Source organism: Puma concolor, chromosome B4 (assembly GCF_028749965.1).
Source record: "Puma concolor isolate L17-30 chromosome B4, mPumCon1.1.hap2, whole genome shotgun sequence".
Taxonomy (NCBI): Eukaryota; Metazoa; Chordata; class Mammalia; order Carnivora; family Felidae; genus Puma; species Puma concolor.
In genome coordinates, this window is record NC_141673.1 from 83,316,825 (window position 1) to 83,341,063 (window position 24,239).

The 24,239-nt window shown below is 41.9% G+C and overlaps 1 protein-coding gene across 6 annotated transcripts in view; it reads left to right on the forward strand.

Annotated features, from left to right (window-relative positions):
• The window catches only part of ITPR2 (inositol 1,4,5-trisphosphate receptor type 2), a 515,364-nt gene extending 492,815 nt beyond the window's left edge, over positions 1–22,549 (forward strand). For all 6 annotated transcript variants that reach the window (XM_086713794.1, XM_025930361.2, XM_086713793.1 and 3 more), the window contains 2 exons: positions 17,674–17,835; positions 18,571–22,549. In XM_086713794.1, coding sequence (XP_086569920.1) covers positions 17,674–17,835; positions 18,571–18,657 — 249 coding nt within the window. In that variant the 3' untranslated portion in view covers positions 18,658–22,549. The remainder of the gene's footprint in view (positions 1–17,673; positions 17,836–18,570) is intronic.
• Positions 22,550–24,239: the final 1,690 nt, after the last annotated feature.

Sequence of the window (24,239 nt, forward strand, 5' to 3'; positions counted from 1 at the left end):
AATCCAACAGCATCCTTTTGACTTCATTCTTTCGCCCTAAACACACCCTGCGTATTTCCTTCTGCCTTACGTGGTTGTATCTGAGTGTGTATATAGCTACAGGTCTCTGGGTATGTTCTGTCTTCTGTAGCTCTTCTCTTTACAACACTACAATCGAATGTCAACTATGTCTAAATTTCAGGCCAGAAACAGCAGATGCCCACCTAGCCCACTTATCTAGACTGGCTGCCCTGCAGCCCCTTCACCATCACTACCATGGCACCCTTCCCCTTCTTGCCACCAGCAGCCGATAGCCACAGGGCCCACAACCAGAGACAGTGAACAGGGTTGGTGCCCATTCTAACACATACGTATTCCATTTTAGCCCCAACTAGGAGTACTGCAGCTTAACTCTTGCACTAACCACTGAGAGCCAGTGTCAACCTCGTAAGTTAGAGGATGTGATCCCCAACAAGAATGCCCTTACTTCAGACACCAACCACACTTTGGGTGTCCCCAGGTCATCTGCATTCCTAATGGACTAGATATGAATTCAGAGATTCTCACCATCCCTACAGGTTCAATGATTCACAAGACCAAGACCCAGAACTCAGGAAAACATTATATTCACAATTACAGTTCTATTACAAAGGATATAAACCAGGAGGACCAGCCAAATGAAGAGATGGATGGGACAAAGTTTGGGGGGAGCTTCCATGCCCTCTCCTCATAGAATCCAGATGTGTCACTCTCCCTGCACATCAGTGTGTTTACCAACCAAGAAGTTCCAGTGTTTAGGGTTTTTATTAGGTGTTTTTTACATAAGCCTGATTTGTTGAGTCATGGGCAACATGATTGAACTCAATCTTCAGCCTCCTTCCCCTCCCCCGAGGTCAGGTGAGCCCCAAGTCCCAACCTTTTAATCATGTGCACTTGGTCTTTTGGTGACTATCCCCTATCCTAAAGCTGGTAGGGTGTGATCCAAGGGGCTTGTGAAGAACAAAGACATTTCTATCATTTGGGAAAATTCCAAGGGCTTAGAGTATCCCGATAGGGACCAGGGACAAAGACCGGTCTGATCCCTTAGTATACAACACTGTCCCAGCCAGGAGACTGATGGATCTGGGAATGGGCGAGTCAACAGTGGGAGGAGGGCAGCAGAGGTAGAAGGAAACTGGAGGAGAAATGTAAGGTTAGGAGTAGCTTGTGCTGCTATGGGTGCCATAAACGTGTGTGTGTGTGTGTGTGTGTGTATGTGTGTGTGTGTGGTTTCAACTCTCAAGATGTGCACCATCTAATTGAGGGGTCAAGATATATACTTAAATCAGGAAGCAGTTTCAAAATCAGCCAATGTTGATCGTAAAATGTCTCAGGGCAGCATCTGAGTCCTCAACAGCACCGAGTACCTGTATACAATAGCCAATCATAACCAAGCATTACATGATTTCATCTGACTGGCTCCATCATGTGTCTGAAACAAGTTTTACATGTAAGAATTGCTTTAGTATCTGTTTGAATTTTTTAGTCTTCTCTCAGATTGACTCTGTAAAAACAAATAATCAGGGAAATGTTTCAAAAAGGGAAACATGGATAAAATGCATGAAACCTGAATAACCTACTTTTAAAAATTGAGGACTTTGTTTATGAAACTGCACAAACATTAGGTATACAGCACCTACTGTGGGATCAGCTATTGTTTCCGCGTTGCATTTGTGTAAAACTGCTTTCTGGCTCATGGCTGCAATTCCTGTTCACCAAAACTCTGTGCCTTTTGTGACTTGGCATTGTGTAATTATAATTAGCCAGGAGCCATTATCCAAAAGGAACCACCATCCTCTGAAGTTACAGTATATTATATTCTTCTTTCAGCCTCGCTTGTGTTCCAGGCAGCCCATAGCTCTGCTTCATCTGTTGTAATCCCTCTTGTTCATTCTACCTGAAATTACCTCACTTCTTTTCACCATTGTAACAGCTGCTTGGCACGGTTGTGTGTCATCACCTATGGCTGCTGTTCCTCACCGTGTTCAGGACGACATGGTCCATTGACTCAGCTAGTCAGCAGTTGATGCATTGAGGGCCATGGTGAAATTCTTTTTAAGCTGTGTGCCATTCTGTAGTTGGTCCAAGTCCCAGAGCCAGCTAGACAGTGGTCACAGCTATACTCTTGAAAGCTACCCTCTAACTGGGAGTTCATTCCCATTTTGACGTCATACCTGCTTGCTCCTATCCCAGAAGAGCATATTGATTTAGACCTAATTCATATGTTTTAAATTCAGCATCATTCAATCCACATGATGTCCTATTTGAAGAATCTAGTGAAGAAATTTTAGCTCTTTGATGCTAATGAAAAAGTTTGGCCTCGGAATAAGATTTGTGCAACATGGTACACCATCTTGGTCCAACTTTGAATTTACTGTTAGGTCTGTGTTATGTTAACGCAAAAGAACCACTCCAGATCTTTATCCTGACCATGCCCTAGCTCTTTGGTGATGGACTTTTGAAACAATTCAGAGGCTGGTAAAGAGACCAGCAATGATAAAGTCTAAGGGAAAAAATTGGATTTTCTAAAAAGGAAAATCAAGGAGAAATTTCAGGGAGTGTTAGCATACATCCATTTTATTTTTTTATTTTTGTAAGCTTATTTATTTTGAGAGAGAGAGAGCATGAGTTGGGAAGGGACAGAAAAAATCCCAAGCAGTCTCTGTGCTATCAGTATGGAACTCAACTCAGGGCTTGATCTCATGAACCATGAGATCTTGACCTGAGCCAAAATCAAGAGTCAGGCGCTCAACCAACTGAGCCACTCAGGAGCCCTAATATACATCCATTTTATAAGGGGAAAAAAAGAGAGATGGGACATAATGAAATGAGAGTGGCAAATATGGACCACTTCCATGAGAAATGTGTCAAAACGCATTTCTATAGGCAACTTACAATGACCAGAATACTTAACGACTTCCTAGCTGATTGTACCTCAAAATGGTCCTCAGCAATTTACATACATAAAAGAAATTTTCAATCTATAAGAGGTTACAGAATTCTGTAAGATACTGTTACAGAATTCTTTCATTCTCCTAACTAATTGGTCCAGATACCATAAGTGATAGTTCAGGTTTTAATGGAACCTAGAGGGACCATAGTTTTGACTGTAATGGTCCAGGTTATGCCCCTGTCTCTGCATTATTTTTAATAACATTCCTTTCATGCTCAGATGTATCCCTATTTAGACAACAAATTGTGTGATTATCCCATCAGTGTGTAACATGAGTACAATTAAGGATTTTCATTAAGTTTCATCCAATGACTAGTGATGTTAAAGTATCACTGGTTAGGTCTTGAGTTATCTGGAGTGGTTGTTACCAAACTTTAGTACACCTCAGAATCACCCAGAGGGTTGTTAAAACACACATCAGGGGGCCCCAACCTTAGAGTTTCTGATTCTGCAGGACTGGGGGTAAGGCCTGGGAACTTGCATTTCTAACCATTGCCCAATTAGTGCTGATGCTGCTAGCCCAGAGGAGACAACACTTTTTAGACCACCAGCTCTTTTCCTCTGCTTGGGGAGCATTTGGAAGACAAAGGGAAAGACTTAAATATAGCCCCAAAGTTAAAAGAACAATTTGAGAAAATGTCTTAATGTGAGGGACTAGTAAAAGAACATCAGCTGGTGAGCAGGCTAGCTACAAACTTAGTATAATCCAATTACACTGGTTAAAGCTCTGTAGTTATGATAACCACAGGGTGCACTCTGCACTGAGCTGTGCTGGTTGGTTTTGAGATTTGGTGACCATTCATTAGCATGTTCTCAAGGAACAAAAAGAATATTCTTTGTTGTTGCTGTTGCTATTGTTGTTGTTGCTGTTATTGTTATTACTATTATTGTCCCAAAGGAGGAATTTAAGTAGTATTTTAGAAGATTTACCCATTTCTTTGTGTGACACAAACATGTGTGCTCCATACACACACATAGGAGAAAAAAGACAATGCAGTTCACACAGTAGTCGGTGCAGTTATGACAGATTTTAATTTCATTTGTTGTTACATTTGACTCTGGTGTTAAAAGATTTGGGGAAATTGTTTTTCTCTAGATACAGTATTTTCCATATAGATATTTTGCATTGACTATATAGACATTCTTAGAGACACTGTATAGAAAATTACAGACACATATTCTCTGAACTCTACATATAAATCTATTATTATTAATTCTACTAGTTAGTCACATAAAACAGAGATGAATATGATGATTGTATTTGAGAGAAATATCGGAGGAGTCCTATCAAAATATCAGATATCAGATAAGACTTGGAAAACGTTTCTGAGTGACCTTTTAGAAGGAAATTTATCAACTTGTAGATTAACTGAAACAGGCACTAAATCAAATTATCATTTTTATGATTAAAGCACAAAACAATTGTTATTTGAACGTCAGCATGGCTTGAAACCCCAAACTGTCTCTTAAGATTGCTTCTAGAAGATGAACACATAACGATATCCAGACAGACTCTAATCATAAAGTTTGGGCAGACCCCTCCCTAAGAGTCTAGCCCCCAAATGCTCAGATTTCTCTTTCTCTAGGTCACTCTGAGTCTGCTGCCAGCACAAGCTACTCAGCATTTTCCCAACCATATTGGATATATAAACTGCACTTTTTGTTTTTATTGTTGAGATTTTTTAATTTTAAAAACAGGATGATCTTGATGTAAATATGCTTTTCATTATCATAATCGAGGAGAGTAATATCCAAAGTACTTATGTAAATACAGAATAACAAAGATTCAGAAAGAAGATTATTAAACCCTGAATCCAGTCAACAAAAGTAAATTCAAATCATGGCATATTTTAAGGTCAAGAGTCTTTTTTTAAGTTTTTTATTTTTAATTCTAGTATAGTTAACATACAGCGTTCCATTAGTCTCAGGTGTATGATATAGTGATTCAACAATTCTATGCATTAGTCAGTGCTCATCATGATTAAGTGTACTCTTTAAGAAAAGGAGTGTCTTTGGTATATTAGGACACTTCCACTGTCATGCTTGTTCTGCCATGATCATCTGGTATGTCACTTTGGGTCAGTGGTTTAAGTTAAACTATCCTTAAGGATTCCCTCATCTCTTTTAGTAAAGGACATAATCCAGCAGTGTGATTTTTAGTGTGCAACAACCACTTCTGGTTGTAACGGGAAAACCCTGATGGTAGCATTTGCCCCTTTCCATGGTGTCAATACTCCCACTGTGGCTGATCTCAAGCTACCAACACGGTATCACTGAATGTAGTTGTTGGAACACAATGGCATGACCCAGTTCTCTTCTCCGAGGGAAGAGCCCTGAGGTTCTGGCCCAGTAATTCATTTAAGGTCTGGACTATTCAGTCTGTTTGCTCACATTAATCATGCTAATGAGAGATTTCGAGCTCTGTGAATGCAATCTTATCCTGCAAGAAATGGTGCTGTCAAGTATACATTTTCAAACACCCATTTACTGACTTCGAAGCCCTCTTGGCTGACGTTATTCTGGTAGCCCCGTTCCTACCACTCTTGCCAAAGCCACCATTAATGCCCACCTGGAGACAGTGTCTCCCAATGAGAGTCTCTACCATGTCCATTCTCCATGTAGCAACCAAAGTTTTATTGTATTTGTGTGTGTGTGTACACGAATGTATGTGTGTATGTATTTTTGCTGTAAACCAGGAATTGCCATTCATCTGTTGGGAGCCAAAATCCTCCTGTATCTCCCTCTGTATACAGGGCTGTCCATAACTCATGCCGGTTCACATCTGGCTTCTTACCTCCTACCACTCTCTGTGTCTCACGTGGTGCCTCACTCTTGTTACACAAATCTTTCTTTTCTTCAAATACACCAGCATTGTTTTCATCCCTGGGACCTTTGCATTATGATTTCCTTTGCTTGAAACTCTGTCCCCTCATTTCTGTGTAAAGCTATTTCCTTCTTGTCCATCAAACATCATCTCCCCAGAGCAGCCTTCATGGTCTGCCCAGCTGACAGTAAGGGCCTCTTCCCCAAGATTGACGGGGATGTCCACTCTCATCACTGTTGTTCAACATAGTACTGGAAGTCTTAGCCTTAGCAATTAGACAACAAAAGGAAATAATAGGCATAAAAATTGGCAAAGAAGAAGTCAAGCTTTCACCAAGATAATCTTCAAGCCATCATTTTCTTCATAGTATTTATCCCTATCTGAATTTGTTTCATTTATCTTTATTCATTGTCATCTCCCCACCCTTCCATCATTCATCTCCTATTAGAATATAAGCTCGAAAAGGTCAAGGACTCTTTCTGAGCTGTTTACTGTTTTAGCCAGTACCTGGAACAGTATTTACTACCTTGTAGGTGCTCATTAAATATATGTTGAAGAAAAAGAGAAAAAAAAGGATTTTTGATTTGGATTAGTAAAGAACAAAAAGAAAGAGAAATAATTTGTACTAATAATATATCTTATTGAAAAAATCAGGTTACCTTGCTTACCTATATTCATTAGTACCATATGCAACGACTCCTAATCAGCTATTCATTTTACAAACAATATGTGACACGTGCCCATGTCATACAGGTTCTGTCAAATGGAAGGTATAAGAATAAACCAGAAGTGGATAACCAAAAGTTCATAAACTAAGCAGTTCATAAATTTGTCCTCTGTGTAATTGATGGCCCCATAAGCAATAATACCATAAACGGTATCCAAATTAGAAAGGAAGAAGTAAAACTATCACTATTTACAGATGATATGATGTTAGATATAGAAAATCTTAAAGACGCCATCAAAAAACTGTTAGAACAAATCAAATTCAGAAAAGTTTCAGGATACAAAATCAGTACATAAAATTCTGTTGTGTTTCTGTACACTGATAATGAACTATCAGAGAGAAATTTTAAAAAATCCCATTTGCAATTGCATCAAAAAGAATAAATTTAACCAAGGAGATAATGAACACTACAAGACATTAATGAAAGAAATGGAAGCAATCACAAATAAATGGAAAGATACTCCGTGCTCACAGATTAGAAGAATGAATACTATTAAAACATCCAGGGGCGCCTGGGTGGCTTGGTCGGTTAAGCGTCCGACTTCGGCTCAGGTCATGATCTCACGGTCCGTGAGTTCGAGCCCCACGTCAGGCTCTGTGCTGACAGCTCAGAGCCTGGAGCCTGTTTCAGATTCTGTGTCTCCCTCTCTCTCTGCTCCTCCCCTGTTCATGCTCTGTCTCTCTCTGTCTCAAAAATAAATAAACGTTAAAAAAATTTTTTTTAAAAAACATCCGTATTGTCCAAAGCAATCTAGAGGTTCAGTGCAATCCCTATTAACATTCCAATGGCAGTTTTCACAGATATAGAACAAATAATCTTAAAATTTGAATGGAATTACACAAAAAAAATTCCCAAATAGCCCAAGCAATCTTGAGAAAAAATAACAAGGCTGGAGGCATCACACTCCCTGATTTCAAACTATATTACAAAGCTATAGTACTTAAAATAGTATAGCACTGGCATAAAAACAAACACATGAATCAACGGAATGGAAGAAAGAGTCCAGAAATAAGCCCATGCATATATGGTCAATTAATTTGCAACAATGGAGCCAAGAATATATAATGGGTAAAGGACAGTCTCTTCAGTAAACGGTTTTGGAAAAAATTGGACAGCTACATGCAAGAGAATGAAACTGGATCACTACTTTACACCACACACACACACACACACACACACACACACACACACACACACGGTGGGGGGGGGGGAGAGGCCACACATACACATATGCAATGAAATTTTATTCAGCCATAAAAAAGAGTGAAACCATAGTGACAACATGGATGGACCTCAAGGGCATTATGCTAAATGAAGTCAGTCAGAGAGAGAAATACAGAATGATCCTTCTTTTGTGTGGAACCAAAAGGAAAAAAAAAAACACATGAGCTTATAGATACAGAAAAGAGGTTGGTGATTGCCAGGGGCAGGGAGAGGGGAGACGAGATAAATAAAAATATAAAATAACTGAAGCATCAGGCATGGTTGGATGCAGGATGTGAAAATAATTAATGAAAAATGAAGATCAGGGCGCCTGGGTGGCTAAGTCAGTTAAGCGTCTGACTTTGGCTCAGGTCATGATCTCACAGCTTGTGGGTTCGAGCCCCGCATCTGTGCTGTCAGCACAGAGCCTGGAGACTGCTTCAGATTCTGTCTCCCTCTCTCTCTCTCTGCCCCTCCCCCAATCATACTCTGTGTCTCTTTCTTTCTCAAAAATAAATAAAGATTAAAAAAGAAAGAAAAGAAAAATGAAGATCAGATACCAGCTAGGTAATGAAAATTGCTAGCTGTCTTCTCCTTGGTAGAGATTTCAGCCTAAAATCATATACCAAATCCAGCTTATCCCTGACCCCTCCACTGATGAGAACTATAGAGGTGCCACAGAGGTTTAACCTCTGGCGTGAGCAAGGTGGCTCCCACTAGGCTTTCAGGACTTGTTCATTTACTAACCATTGACCACTTTACTAGACAATTACCAAATATTCCCATTAGCATACCCAGTGCTTGAGCTAGAGGAATGAGTAAGGCAGACACAAATTCCTGCCTTCATGGAGTTCATACTTTAGCAGAGCCAATAGACATGGCATGCAATAAATCAGTATATTATATCGTGTGTTAGAAGGTGACTCCTGGTATGGAGAACAAATAAACATGGGTGAAGGGGATGAGAAAGCCACGCGTCAGAGGATTGTCCATGACAAAGTCAAAGAAACACAACTTTGAGGAAGGTGAAGACAGATAATGTGAGGAATTTCAGAGGGACTGAGACCTGACATTTGTTTTGTGTCCCCTTGCTACTTGCAAGAGGTTCATCCAGGACTAAGTGAGGGCCTAGGGGGTAGCCCAGAAAAAAATTGGAGAGAGAGTAACCTGGAAGTGGTATAGATAAAACAAGATTAGTCGTAAATTAACAATCATTGAAACTAGATGATGGGTATAGTCTAGTCACCAAACTTAATATTTGGAATTTTCCATGATAAATAAAGGCATAAGAATATTTATTATGAATCTTTTCCAGGATCATTAAATAATATAATGGCTCTGTAGCTCACTGTACTGTGATGTGTCGTAATACATTTGATCATTGACCACTTTGTTGACACTTAAACTATTCCCCATTTGTTGCTATTACCACTAACACTGATAAAACTCTTCTACGTGATTCTTTGGGTCCATCCATGATTATTATTTTTACTTAATTCCATAAAAATTAATATCATAATTATTATCTATTTATATGCTACTGAATATAATTATTATGTCATAATTAATTTGCTGTATGACTTGGAGAAGGCCCTCAGCCTTTATTGTGGACAAAATTGGCCAGTGTTAAGTAGCACTTGGCCCTGTTAATTTCTTGAAGCTTGTACCAGCCAGGGTTCCTCATCGCAAACAATAGCAACTGACTCAGGAAACCTCAGGGAGAAAAGGAATCTGTGAGGGAGGCCGGGAAGGAGAGAAGGATAGGGAACAGGAATGGTAAGCAAGGTACGTTCTCAGGGGCCGAGGTCTCTGCTCACAGTCCAGCCTGTTGTCCGTGATGAGACCAGCCACTAGCCACCAAGGGCACAAAGCTAAACTGATGGGATCTCATCACACCTGTATGCTCACCTGTTTTTCAGGTCACTACCCAGAGCCCTGCTCTTCAAACACTGGTGCATTTTCAGGTTACCTGGTTAGGCGGACCTGGTTAGGGGGGCGGAGGCTGTAGAATTGGACCGGCTTCCAGTCCCTCCCAGCTGTCACTTTTTGATTCCAAACCTGCAGCCCTGCTGGGACAAACAGCCCTGTTAAGTCATTTTCACAAGCACACACCTCTCCTTCACCAGACCTTTTTCTCTCCCTGCCTTCCGGAGCAGTGACTAGTTCCTGACAGGCTCCCAGGCCAGCAGCCCCCTTCCCATCTACACCCTGGAGATGATGCCATGGAAGGGGGTCAGGCAGGAGCAGAGCAGCGAAAGCAGTGGCTGTTGCTCACTGAGCATCTGTTAGGTGCCTTACACAGGCACAAGGTAAGGGCCCCACACCTGTACACGTATGGCCCCAGCGGTCCAAGGATACTTTATGTTTGTATAGGGCTTTGTAATGTTCCAACCACTGTCACGTACATAATGCAAACCTGATATCTGAGCATTTAGATTTTAAACATATTTGAACATCTGACAATGACACTCGAGATTTTGTTGTTTTGCAAAATCATTCGATACAGGTTTGCTTTGGGTAACTAACACATTTAAAACTTTTCAAACCACACAAATTTGGTACTCTACATTACATTTGTCAGAACCCATCAGTTGCAGAGGAAGAATTTAGGGAGATACAGATACAGAGTAAACAGAGAGCCACAGAAGGAAGATACAGTTAATAAGGACGGGCAAACGAATCTTCCAGTCCCGTAACATGTTATTTTTCTAAATTTGTCCAATCCAGGAATAGTGTTGTAACTTCAAAGGATACAGCTAGATCTTTTCTGTCACCTCCAGTTCCTAAAGCTTGTCAGACAAGTGTATATTTTCCAGCTCACCCTTCCTTCTTCTGAACCCCCATGAGAACCAGCCTTTTTGTTGCCTACATTGAGCAATGTTTGTCATATGCAGGTGGGGTATTCAAGACTGGGAATGAGACTAGAAATCCAGATGCCAGTGTCCTGGGTGTCCCTTAAGTTTTTGAGGTAATGCCTACCCTGCCATCAAGGTCACCATGTTGCTGAGAGGGTGAGAAGCGCCCCACGCTGCTACGTGGGCATGCGGAGACTGGCATGGAGTACTTGAAGCACTCCCCCATAACCAAAATGATTACTTCCACTTCAGAAAGAATCCTTGTTCCAGGTTGTTTTTGTAGGTCTGAAGTTCCAGGAAAGCAGCAATGGTGCCTTTCCCTCAGGGACCTTCCGACTTACTTCCAGTAAGTCAGTAATATTTGCATTGCTAGTGTTCCTTTGGAGAGCCATTTCTGCTGACATCTTCAAACCAGAAGGCAAAGAGAGGAATGCAGGGGGTCATACTGAGGCTTTGGGGAAATGGTTACACTTGTCAGCTTAGGAGCCATCGTAAATGATTGCAGATCGGAAGATGCAGTATAAACATGAGGCTTAGAAGAGAGAGAGATGGGAAGAAGCAAGACCTTAGCAAACATGGTCTTGGGACAGCACATTCAGCAGAGAAAGTGGAAACAGGGCTGTATGAGATGATTTATTGGTACCCCATCATAATACAATACAGTACGTGGTATGTTCAGTGTGTTACCCCTCGTTAACAGTATTTTAGAGCACTCAGCAAATTGCTGTGAATGTCAAGCATTGATGCATTGTCATCAAGTATCTGATATGGATCTGATGCCCTCCCTAAAGAATTTGTGTTTCTCACGTTCAATAAGTAAGCCTTTAGCAGGCTTCAGAGGCAACCAAGGGGTGCAAGTTATTATATTCTCACTGTAGTCCGTTTTCCTTGGCAATGTCAGAAGCTAAGCACTGACCACTCTGTTAGATGTAGAGAAATAGTCCCGTGTATTGAAAGGAACATGAGATTTCCAGTAGCACAGGGTGGAGGCCAAGACCTGGCCCAGCCACTTTCCATCTGTGTGACCTCGAGCAAGTAACTGATCCTTTTCCTGCCTCAGTGTTGTCGTCTGTAAAACGGGCATGGTAACAATCTCTAATTTATGGAATTGTTGTGGTTATTGGCCATAGCATGGCTAAAGTGCCTGACACTTGCTAGGCAGCCAACAAGTGGGATCTATAACTATGGTGTGGATAGAATATACCCTTGCTTTCTATTCAGTTTACCAGCTAGCAACTTTTAATGTGTACCTAGTAGAGCTAAAAACACATAAGGCAACTTCACCAAAACTTGGCTCACTGAAATCAGTCACATTTCTTCTTCTTCTTCTTCTTCTTCTTCTTCTTCTTCTTCTTCTTCTTCTTCTTCTTTTAGTTTATTTATTTTTTGACAGAGAGAGAGAGAGAGGCAGAGAGAATCCCAAGCAGGCTCCACACCGTCAGCGCAGAGCCCATGAGATCAGCTCACGAACCGTGAGATCATGACCTAAGTCGAAATCAAGAGTAGGACACTTAACTGACTGAGCCACCCAGGCACCCCTCACATTACTTCTTAATCTCACTAGGATGTGGAGAGAAATCATCACAATCTTACATGTCCTTGAGTCTGTGGCCGATTAAGCGTCAACGGGGATAGATGATATAAAATCTATCCCAGTACGTAATGTGGAGAAGCTTGTCCAGAAGGGGCAATCAAGTGCAGGGACATCTGCCACTGTATATAAGACCTCAAGGAAACCTAAACTTTCTAGGTTTCAGCCTGGGCAACTATAATATGCTGAGCTTGGGTTATGTGGTTTCAAGGTTGCGTCTAGCTGAAATGTTTCTGTTTGCTCACTTGGCGAGCTCAAGGCTTGTCTCAGCACTTTGAGTTGTAAAGCTTTCCTTGAATTCCTAGCTCACAGAATGCTGAGCCGGAGGGGACATAGAGATGACCTGGGGTATCATTCTAGTCTTACAGATGAGGAAACTGGGACTCAGAGAGTAAGGCCCCCCTCCCTTTGTATCACAGAGCTGGCTTGGGGCTGAGTTAAAACCAAAACCAGGTGTTCTGAGTCTTAGGTCAGTGCTCTTTCCATTATACCACATTGCCTCTTCCACACAAATGGGGCTATCACTCTGAAGAACTAAATGTAAGAATAGCACAGCAAGCCTTGAGGGACACTGACACCCTAATCATGTTATTGAATACACAATTAAATAAGTCCAATGGCTCTGACTGTTGGAAGTACTATTTTGAAAGATTCTTACATTTCTAGTCACCTAGAAAGATTCATTATTTTTAGAATGTAGGGATAGCTAGAGGGTGGGGGCTGGCATGCTCCGTGAGTCCTTTCTCAGAGACGTGACTAGTTCATTTCTGAGCTTTGCATTTTAGAACCCTCAAGAAGCTCTGAGTTTCCACTCACCCAGTTACCAAGTTCATACATTGTAACCACAGAATCTAACAGTTGATCTGCGACTTCTCTGACTTTATGCTACCCTGTGGTCAAATATTTTCATTCCTGGTGAAAGAAGGAAATGATTTCATATTGACTAACAAAAGTCAACATGGGAATGTACTAATCATGTGCATGATCACAAGATGTACATAGCACATATGAGTAACTGAGAAGTAACGAATCAAGTCAAGCTGCTTTGTTAGATGGCGGACACATTACAAGTTAGCGCAGTAAGGAAGTGGTGTCCTGTTCCGTGTGTCTGTCCTGCGGCTCTGGCTCAGGTGAAAATCCAGAGTCTCACCCTCCTTGGTCCGAGCCTTCCATGGAAGCTGCTCTATCTGCCATTAGAGCAGAGAGAGGGACCTTAGGGTCCACTTTTGACGAAAAAGCTTATGCAGGATTTACTCTGAGAACACTATTGTACTTCAGTTATTTTGGTGAAAAAAATGTACTTCCCTCATTAATTTGAAGAAACATCAGTTGTGAAAATTATTTTTAAAAGACTGGCTTTAGTTGTAAAAAGAGGACAGAAAACAATTTAACTTGGTTATTTTTTCGGTTTTAGTAAGAGATGTAAACCACTTAAGTCGGGCTCCTTAAAAATTAAGAAAAGGTCCACAAAGCATTCAATATTGAAAAAAGTCTTAATCACACATGATCTTTTAGTTTCAGTTTATGGTCAGTTGATGTAGAAAGGAAGGCTAGAATGAAACAACAATCACAGAAGTGGGAGAGAATAGATGGAGACACAAGCACCCAGACAAAAATGGAGAAAGATACAAGCAGCAAGAGAAAGAAAGAGGAGGAGGACCAGAAGGGATTCGAAACGAACAGCTTCATGGGACTCCGAGAAAGGAGCACAGGGCCTGTAAACACGAGCTGTCCGTGGCTTTCATCAGCATTTGGCTGAAGCCTTACTCTCCACCTGGAGTACCTGCTCCACGAACACAGGGACCATGAGGCTCTCGCTTACCATGGTTTCACCAGTGCCCAACACAGACATGGTCAACATAGGAAGAATTAGTGAATGAATGGATGGACAAAACAACAGGTGAAGAAAGAGAGTGTAGGGAGAGGGAGTCCCGGCCCCGGGACACCTGTGATAGGATTTGTTCGAAGGTGGCTTCACAGAGTCTCACCTATGTTCTCTAAAGATGTTCTGCAGTCTGCTAAGCCTCGGAGCAATGGTGTGCTTCTGTTTCGGAAACTTTCTGGAAGTTGATGCTTCCACCATCCCGACCCTGGGTATCGCCATGTCAGCTGGGACCTTCTCGCTCCAGGCCCACCCGTCTGAGGCTCTCCAGCCCTCTGGCCCATCAGCTGCCCCGTCCCCTGCCCTGAAACCCTGTCATGGTACAGACCACCTCTCGCATCCCAGAATGCCGCCTTCTTGGCTCTCCCAAGACCGCCCTTTGTCTTTTAGCCCACTTGGTGGCAGCTGCCTCTTTCCCCAACCCCTCCGTACTGAGGGCCCTGCAAGAGGGTCAGCAGACTAGGTTTCCCTTCACTGAGAAGCCATCACATCTTCACCTTCACGTGAAAATGTCCTTTTTCAAGCCTTTCCCGTCACTGCCTTCTAGTAGCTCCTGGTCACATCTGGGACCAGAGTTTGGCCCTTGGCCACCCACAGCCTCTTCATCCACCCAACTAGTGACCTCCTTCAGGATGACCTCAGGGACTTTGCACACAATTCATCCTAAGGATCAGCCCCTGCAAATCCAGCAATTTCAAAAAAATGTAGTAAAATACACATAATATAAAATTTACCAGTTTAACCCTTTTAAGCATACAGTTTTACAGCATTAAGTACATTCCCATTGCTATGCAACTGTCACTATGTCCCTCTGCAGAGAATTTGCATCTTCCCCAACTAAAACTCTGTATCCATTAAATCCTAACTCCCCCAGTTTGCTGATACTCTAGCAGGTTTAAAGCACTCTCATCCTAAAATCTTCATTTCCTGAAGTCGTTCTACATTCAGAATCTTTTTTTAAAATTCTTTTTCATGTTTATTTATTTTTGAGACAGAGAGAGACAGAGCATGAACGGGGGAGGGTCAGAGAGAGAAGGAGACATGGAATCCAAAGCAGGCTCCAGGCTCTGAGCTGTCAGCACAGAGCCCAATGCGGGGCTCGAACTCACGGACCGCGAGATCATGACCTGAGCTGAAGTCAGACGCTCAACCGACTGAGCCACCCAGGCGCCCCTACATTCAGAATCTTAAATGTTATCGTTCCACCTTCTGTCTTGCCAAGAGAGCTGCCTCGTGGCAGACAGGTCTGGGTTGGGGTCCCAGCTAAGCCATTTGCTAACCTCAGTTTCCTCATCTATAAAGCTCCAACAGTAGATGATACTGCAGAGAATATAGATATTAAATAATAAGAGAACTGAAGTTAAGGGGATTGTTGAAAGGACTGAGTGCTTATAGAGCAGTTGGGCCCAGGTCCGTTCTTCTCCATCCTGCCTACCAGGCCACACACTGATGTCCCTCACTCCAGCCAGCCCCTCTCTGACATTTATAGCTTCCCTATAACTTTGTCTTTCTGATACTGGACACACCATCCTGTATCAGTCTGGCTCTCTGCCTCAGATGCACATCCACCCGGGCTGTTGGTAAACAATGGTTTTTGTGGGGGTCACAGTCTGCTAGGCCATCCATCCTGCCCTACAAGCACGGAATGGGCCTGCATTTGGCTCTTCTTCCTGTTTCCCACAATAGCTACTCCAAACCTTTCCCCTTCGGGCCATCTTCCTACCCCGCCACTACTCCAGGTGTTATCGTTCATCTTATTTGTCTCCAGTGACCAGGGTTCTTAAACTATGGTCCACACAGGAATCCTGCACATCCCCAGAGGTTCTGATTTGGAAAGAGGTAGTGGGATTGAAATCTGCGATGTTAACAAGCAACCCCAGAGGATTTTGATGTGCATAATGCACAGTCTCCTTTTCACGGAAGCCTGTCCTAAGCCAGAAGCCCCTTGGAGCAGACATATTGTCTTATCTGATTTTCACCTCTAAATCCTGGGCGATAGATAGATGTTGGAAGGATCGCTTGAATGAATGAATTTGGCTGTCCCTGTGCGCTCCAGTATGTTACCATTCTCCTTTGAAATGCTAATTAGCTACAGCTGTGTAAATTCAGTTTAAAACTTTTTGATATGTTTATCTTTAATTTTTTATCCGTCCTTTCATTATATTGGGGGTAGGGAACTATAAAGAACTTGCTGTTTTCCCAGTAGTGACAATAGCTACAAAGTGGTAGACGAGACTGAAACAGAAGGGCAGAGATAAGTTGAACCTTTCCTCAGGCGGGGAAAGTACTTTTTTGACCCTCATTCTAGTGATTGGCCAGGCAGAAGTCCTGGCAGCCACTGAGGTGGGCTTTTCTAAAGTGGAAGTGATCTTAAGCGGGAAGATCACCGCCAGGGATGTTGGGAGAAGGTTACCTGGAGAAACAGGTAGGTGAATCGCAATGCAGGTTGGCATACCCAGTTGGTGGTGGAAAGAAAGGCTCACCTGGCTTCAGATCCTAGCTCGGCCATTGCCTAGCTCGCCCAATGGGTGTTAAATTGTTGGGGCGGCTCATCTGTAAAGTGGGGACACATATGATTTACCTTGCAAGCTCTTTTGAGCATTGAAAAGTGTAATCTAAGTAATGCACAGTGATTGCATGACGTTAAGCAAGCGAGTTGTCAAGAGAGCTGGGCATCTGGTTAGCTACTCGTTTCTGCAGCAGTAGAGGGCTGCACACATACTCACACCCCTACACCCAGTCTGCCTAGAAAACCAGAAGTGCTACCAGCTATTGCCCTCTGGGGAAGTGTAACTCTGAAACCTCATCCTCACTGTAATAAAATGTTTCCAGAGGGAGCAGACAGAACAACCCAGGGCCATGCCCTTCCACTTCCCTCTTGCCTGAGTGGAGCTCAGAGCCCGTCTTGGGGAAGTGGGGGGTAAACCAGTTCAGCATGGGTGGCTGGAACCGAAACGTTTCTTTTACCGCCCTCCTATCCTGCCGCCCCTCTCTCTCCTGTGCCGGGGGAGGAGAAACAGCTTATGCCTACAGTACCCACACGTACTTGAATCTGTTGTCCTCAGTCTCCTGACCCTACCTCATCATTCGTCAGGATTCACTGAATGCCCTCTGGGATCGGGGTGCTGTTCTAAATGCTTTATCTGGGACCTTTGTGGGAGCCTGTAGGAAGTTGGAGCCAATATTTAAAATCTTCCCCCAGCTCATGAAAACCAATGTTTAACCCTCACTTCATTCCCACCAGCAGGCCTGGCCAGAAAGAGTAACTTTTGCTTTGAATACTAAGAAACTTTGATCTAAATGTTAATACTGGGGCGCCTGGGTGGCTCAGTTGGTTAAGCATCTGACTCTTGGTTTCACCTACTGTCATGATCTCATGGTTTCAGGAGTTTGAGCCCCACGCCCGGCTCCACGCTGACAGTGCAGAGCCTGCTCGGGATTCTCTGTCTCCCTCTCTCTCTGCCCCTCCCCTACTGGTGCTGTCTCCATGTCTCTCAAAATAAATAAATAAACTTAAAAAAATAAATGTTAACACTAATGAACACCTATAAACCTTCTTTACAGAACTGTAGGCTCCCTTCCATCACTCCCTTGTTCTTGAACACGTATTTGCTTTTAGGAGAAGAATTTAGACTGGTTTCCTCGGATGCGAGCCATGTCCCTCGTGAGCAATGAAGGTGACAGCGAGCAAAATGAGATTCGGAACCTGCAGGAGAAGTTGGAATCCACCATGAGTCTGGTCAAACAGCTGTCTGGTCAGCTAGCAGAGCTCAAGGAGCAGGTCAGTGTGCTCAGGGAGCCGGGGCTAGAGCTGGGTGGGCTCGAATCATTCACCACCATTGAGTGAAGGGCAGTGAGGGGAGTGTGGGGAGACCTGGACACTCCTGGGGGCCAGATTGTTATTCACAGGGAACTGTAAATTCCAACGAAGAACCCTCACACTGTGCTGTATGAACCACATCCCCGCAAGTAGAGGCTTCCATTTGTCCCATTACCACCTGTGTGCCCCTTCTGCACCCACGGAAGTGGGGGAGAGGAGTAAACGCCAAAGTACAAGGGCCTCTTTGCACTTTTTGATAGAAACTGGTATTTTGTGCCATCCTAGCCATTACTAAATACATCAGAACGGCAGATCATCTTCAGAATCTGTCATTTCAATGCTATAATCAACCCTTTCATCGTGTAAAATTATTAGTGGTAGTAAAAATACTATCAAAAGTAACTGTGGTAGCTATTAAAAAGACTAGGCTGACGGTGATGATTGTCTGACAAGCAAAGAGCCGCTCTAAAAGAACCATGGTTCCTGTTTTTAACCACAGAGAGGGGTTTGCTTATTTTCTGCTTGTGGAAATTCACTTAAAAAAAAACATTTTCCCTTTTTTAAAGGTAAATAGATTCTATATGATGCCAGACACAGACTGTAGGTGCTTGGGAAATTTACCCCCAAGTTGTGCAGCCCACCAGCACTGGGGAAAAGTGAGAAAATGAGCTGAACACACTCTCTCTTTTCCCCCAGATGACAGAACAAAGGAAGAATAAGCAGAGACTGGGCTTTCTCGGATCAAACACACCCCATGTGAATCATCACATGCCACCACACTGATACCATGGGGGGGAAGCCGTGACTAGCCTTTCATCAGTGTCCTGCCTGATCACTGAATAAAGAACTGAGATGGAGGGGAGTGAACAGTGCCTATTGTTGAAAGTTAAAAACAACCAAGTGCCAAGATGTGGAGTGGTTTAGCTCTGAGAACAATTTATAACTGTTTTCATGGTTGAGGAGACCAAACTTAAAAGCTAGAAAGCACACATCACGCATTCTTAATGTAACTCCAAGTAGCTTGCTCACATGGAAGCAGAGGGGACGGGAGGCAGGGTGGAAAGGGGGGGGGTGTGGCGCAGAGAGAAGAATTACCTTTTGCTAAATCAACGAGGGAGGCTGTTTTGTCTTAAATACTGACTGCAACCTTCATCATGGTTGGTTGGGACTTCTTTCTTTTAATCATGGCATAGAAGCTAGTGATACAGGTATTCAGACTCTGGGGGCTGCATTTTACTAAGGAAAATAATGGAAAAGATTAAAAATGAGGGTTGCAAAGAAAAATGTTAATGCTTCCAAACCGTAGCTGTCACGGGGCTATTCTCTTATCTATCACATGCGACACAATGTATTTACAGCTCCACGAACATCGTGCTTTGGAGCTTCCGCCCCTCATGCTGACAGCACAACTGAGATGTGGTTGCTTTCTCCGAGATTCGGAGGGGCTCTGTCGATGTGGAGCACAAAAGGGGATTTTCATATAACCTGCTCAAAATGTGTTTTACGTCATGTATAGTGTAAGCTTTTTAAAGACTGGGGGAAGTAAAAGCTGACAGGAAGCCCCAGGGAGGAATTTTTGTGAACCTATGTATGTTATTAAAATATATTGAGAATAATAAATGAAAGTGCTTAAAGGTGACAGGGAATATTGAGAAACTTATGATGGTCACATTTCCTTTTATAAATAAGGAGTAAAAGCTTTTGATTCATGTTTGCTGTGCTTAAGGAACTGAGTGGTTTTATTTATCCTATTTCTGCAGTTAGGAAAAAAAAAAACTAAGAAATTTATTGAATGCCCAAGAAAATGCAGCATTTCAATTGCACGTTTTAAACTGTATCAGTAAGAGCTTTTCAACATGTAGAAAGATAATAATCTCTTTCCCAAATTGTTTCTATGTTAAATTATGCAACCAGGATTTGTGGAGAGGGAAAATAACCTGCCATGCTTGTAATATTTTTTGAGACTATACATTTAGAATGTTAAAGCAAACTGCCGGTAATGAAAGCACAGGACACCAGACTCTGGGAGATGCTTTGCAAGTTGATCTCTGGTCCCTGCCCCCATAGGAACAAACAATTCTCTCCAGAGTCTGTAAACTCTCAAGTTTTTACCGCCAAGGTTTAAGGTCTGGATGGGGTTTGCTATGACCATTTTGAAGCCTTTGAATGGTTGTCATTTAAACTATTGGCTCTTAAAATTCTCAAATCATGGTCTGGGTAGATCATAAAGGATTCCTGAACCAATCCTTCTTCCACAATGTTAAAATGTAGATTTGGAGAGAAGCTGTTGAAACCCAGAGCAGCAATTTTTTAGCTGAATCTACTGGTACCTCCCATCCCTCACCCCAGTACTTCCTCATGTTAAGAGTTCTTTACTGTGACACCATAGTATTTTCCCTTACCAGTCACTGAAGGACCATGATCCAAAAATACCAAGAAATTGGGATATCTATCTGCATGCAGCACAGAACTTTGAGCCTAGTAGGCATTCAACAGGTGTATGAGAAATTCCACTGATGCTCAATTACCCTTAATTCTTTATTAAAACTTTAAACTATATCACATACTTGATTTTTTTAAATGGCGTCACCAAAGCCAAAGTAGACCAAAGCAGCCATTGTTTTAATCCAAGACCATCATTGTTATAACAGTATTAAATGAAAGTACACTTTAAAATATTTTAATGAGACAGTGTGCAGGTGGGGAGAAGTGGAGAAAATTGGTAAGGATTGACCATACTCTGGTGTGGAAACCCATCTCTTTTTGAACACAAAATAAAATATTTTTGATGTCCGAACATCAGGAGAATAGATTAATTTGTACAGATGAGAGCAACCTGTTTTTCATGTGATGAACTATCTCTTCTTTTCTGGGACCGTGATAGGTCTTTTTGATAGTGAATAAATCATTGGGTAGATAACTGCCATCAACAAATGGCCTAAGGTCTCCAAACAGTGTTAGTGGCAGCTCACCATTTCACAGATCTTTTCCCATGGGGAGTATCCAAAAGAGATTGCAACTAACAAGACTCTTGTTCAAAATTGAAATATTTCTCAGTTGTGTTTTCTCTCCTGCCTAAAATCTTGGAGATTGTAGAGCAAAAGAAATAAAAACAAGCAAACAAAGAAGGCACTTTCCAGGCTCTTAAAGTCATGATGTTGCGAGGAGATAACGGGAAACTTGACATTTGGTAGAAGTTTATATTTGTTATGTATATGTTTGTTAATGCAACTGGAATATTTGACCTAGGCAAGTATCAGTTAACATTTTAATATTTATATAGTGACATTAAAATGAACACAATAATCGTTGATTTTGATGTTAAGGGAAATGTTTTTCTCTTTAGTTATTAAAATGCATATTAGTTTAAAAAGATCAATTTCTTCTGAATATAATTTTTATTTCAAAAGGATTTTATTCCCTTGCATGCTACATTGTGAGGCCCAAGAGTTTAGTGAAAGTATGTTTCCTAAGTTATAATATCATTTTAGGTAAGAAAATGTTTGTATCATATAAGACTATAATATTAATAAATAAATTATATACATGTAAAAATTATTTTTTCTACCCCTTGAGAAAGTTCATTTAGAAAGGGCTTATTTTCTTGCTTATTGAAATTCCTCTGTTGATGACAAAGATACAGTTTCTAGTAGTTTATTGATTATATCAGGAAGATATTTTGTTCAAGTCACAACTAATCATGTGTGCATTTCCATATTCTCAGCTCACAATGCATTGTTTTGATCTCTTTTTATAGTTGTTTTATTCCCTATAGTTGTTTTATAGTTGTTTATTACATACTAGGGTTGAGCTGAGTGGAGAGGTTTGTGGTCTTAAGATTTGGTCAGGGAAGGTGGAGATGGATCTTCACTATAATCAGGGAAAAGGAGTAAATGATAGATAATAGGAAGAAAAGGGTTGGCCCTGGAGCCCGGGGGGCGGGGGAGGGGAAATTAAGTAAATATTGTACAGGCATAATGATATAACAGATTACAGGCTCAAGAGATCACACTTAAACATGCATGGAACAATGCTTGGTGGAAAAGCAGCTGTTAAGAGGCATAGTCCCTCAGCTGTTCTTAAACTGTTACGGAATAGCGAATCGACATATTCTGACCCACAGACCAGCTCCAATACATACGACACATGATACGCTTCGAAACAGAGTGGAGCTAACACACGTGCCTATAGGAGCCAGGCAAGTCCCTAAAACGCATGACATTATGGGGTGTACACCATTTGTAGCGAGTGGGGAGGCTACGGTGAACTCTCTCTTTGCAAAATTTGACAACCATTTCCAGTATTTAGAAAATGCCCGAGGCCATTTGAAGCCCTCTGGTCACTCATTGGCTATCTCTAAAATAATTGTTGGTAAAACCATAGCATTTAGTAGAAGAAAACACAATGCCAAAACCAAGCAGGGGAGCTAATGTGCGTGGGAAACTGGAGAAACCGGAAAACAAAACCAACTGTCATCTCTGAACTGGAGTGTTTTCAAGGACTTGAATAGTTTATAAAATTATCGTACCAGTACTTCTCATATCATCACCAATAGACTTTTTTCCTGCTGTAGAGTATTACTATTTCTGCCTCAAGTAGTATGATTCTAATAGACTATGTCAAGAGCAGATAAGTATAATTTATAAATTATTATTAATAAATGGGATTTATACAACTTTTTTGTGTGTGACACTTTAAATGCTTTTTTTTTTCCATTTCTTACCGTTTTCCTAAATAATGTATCAGTATGAAAGTCATTATTATTGCTGTTTTACATAGCAAGACATGAAGGGCAAAAAATTGGGTGAGTTGAACCACACTGCACTAATCCAAATGGAACATTTTGCCCAACATTTGTTGGGAGTTGGCTAAATCCCCAACTGGCCAACAACTACCGGCATACGTATACTGAGTCTGGTGCCTCTGAGATGGGCTCAGTGGACACAGGCTGTTCAGTCATCTAGCATTTCCTGGTGCTTCGCAATGATAGTTCCCCTCAGAAGAGAACGAAGCATGCAACTGCTGAAATCAAAATGAGTTGCATGAATCACATGCAAACCGTGAATGGAATTCTTTGCTCATGTGGGCATTTTCCAGTATGCCACAGTTCCTTGAAGCAGTGTGGCAAGAATTGTTTTGTTTTGCTTGGAATCAGAGGAAAGGTTGGGGGAACGGACTTGGACAATGAGTTCCTCTTCCAGTAAGAATAATTGGCACGAAGGGCAGGAGTTTGCCTGTGGAGGGAGCGTGATGGACGTCTACAAGTCACCCTGCCTTTGGTCAGCCACGGTGCTTTGAGGAAGTCCTGGGAAAGCGTCATCTTCTTGACACAACTGTAGGCCAGAAGTCTGTGTACCTTAGCCTCCCTTCTGTCTTTTCTCAATAGCAGAGCTGCTGGGACATTATATGGAATCGGCCACATGACAAAGAAACACAGAAACCCAACTTTATGCAGGTAGAAAATTTATAGGAACAGAGATTAGTCGTTGAGCACAGTTGGACTCAATTCAACAGAAATTTCTCCTTTTTCTTTTTTTTCTTACACTTCAATGTGGATTTCCCCTAGAATAGCCTGTTCCCCTTTAATGCTGGTCCTGGGGATAAAGTCACCTCCTGAGAGAATTATCTCCTCACAGCTGTGGAAACGTGGATACAGGTGTGGATTTCTTTTGCAATCCACTGCAACACATCCCTCCAAAGTCCCACCCCTACCGCCACCCCATCACATCTATTTGCTTAGGAAAAAGTGCCTGAGCTGCTCCCTGTTCTAATAACTGCTTTTAGTTTGAGTTTATAATTGTTTTCACTTTGGACAATTGTATCTGCCTTTCTATATGCCATAACCTGGTACTTCTTTTTCAACGTGGATAAAATGTTTCTTCGTGATCCTGCTCTTCTTGGCAGTATATTGAAATAAAAATTCTGTAAACATAATAGCTTAGAGTTAGACCCTACTTTGTAAAAAAAAAAGTAATATACTTCATATCAATTACAGTTTTTATCAGAGAAGCAAAACCATCATGACTGAGATTTATTTTGGGGATTTGACCTCATGCAGTTGTAGTGAAGAACTCTACAGAAGGCTGGTTCTTTTGCATCCAGTCGTGAGTCTGAAGTCACTAAGCCAGTAGGGCTGGCAGTCAAAAAGAAAAGCTGGGTATGAAGCAGAAAAAGAACAAGGACAAACTGGAAGCCACGGGAACAAACTAAAATTTGCATCTAGCTCTTGCCACCAAACTCCATAGCCCATGTGACCGAAAAAGAAGTTGGCATTCTTCACATTGGAGCTGTGTGTGCATGTGACCCAGGACTCAGAGAAGCTGAAGGAGTCTGATGGGCGCTGGAGAGGTGTGGACTGGCTGTTG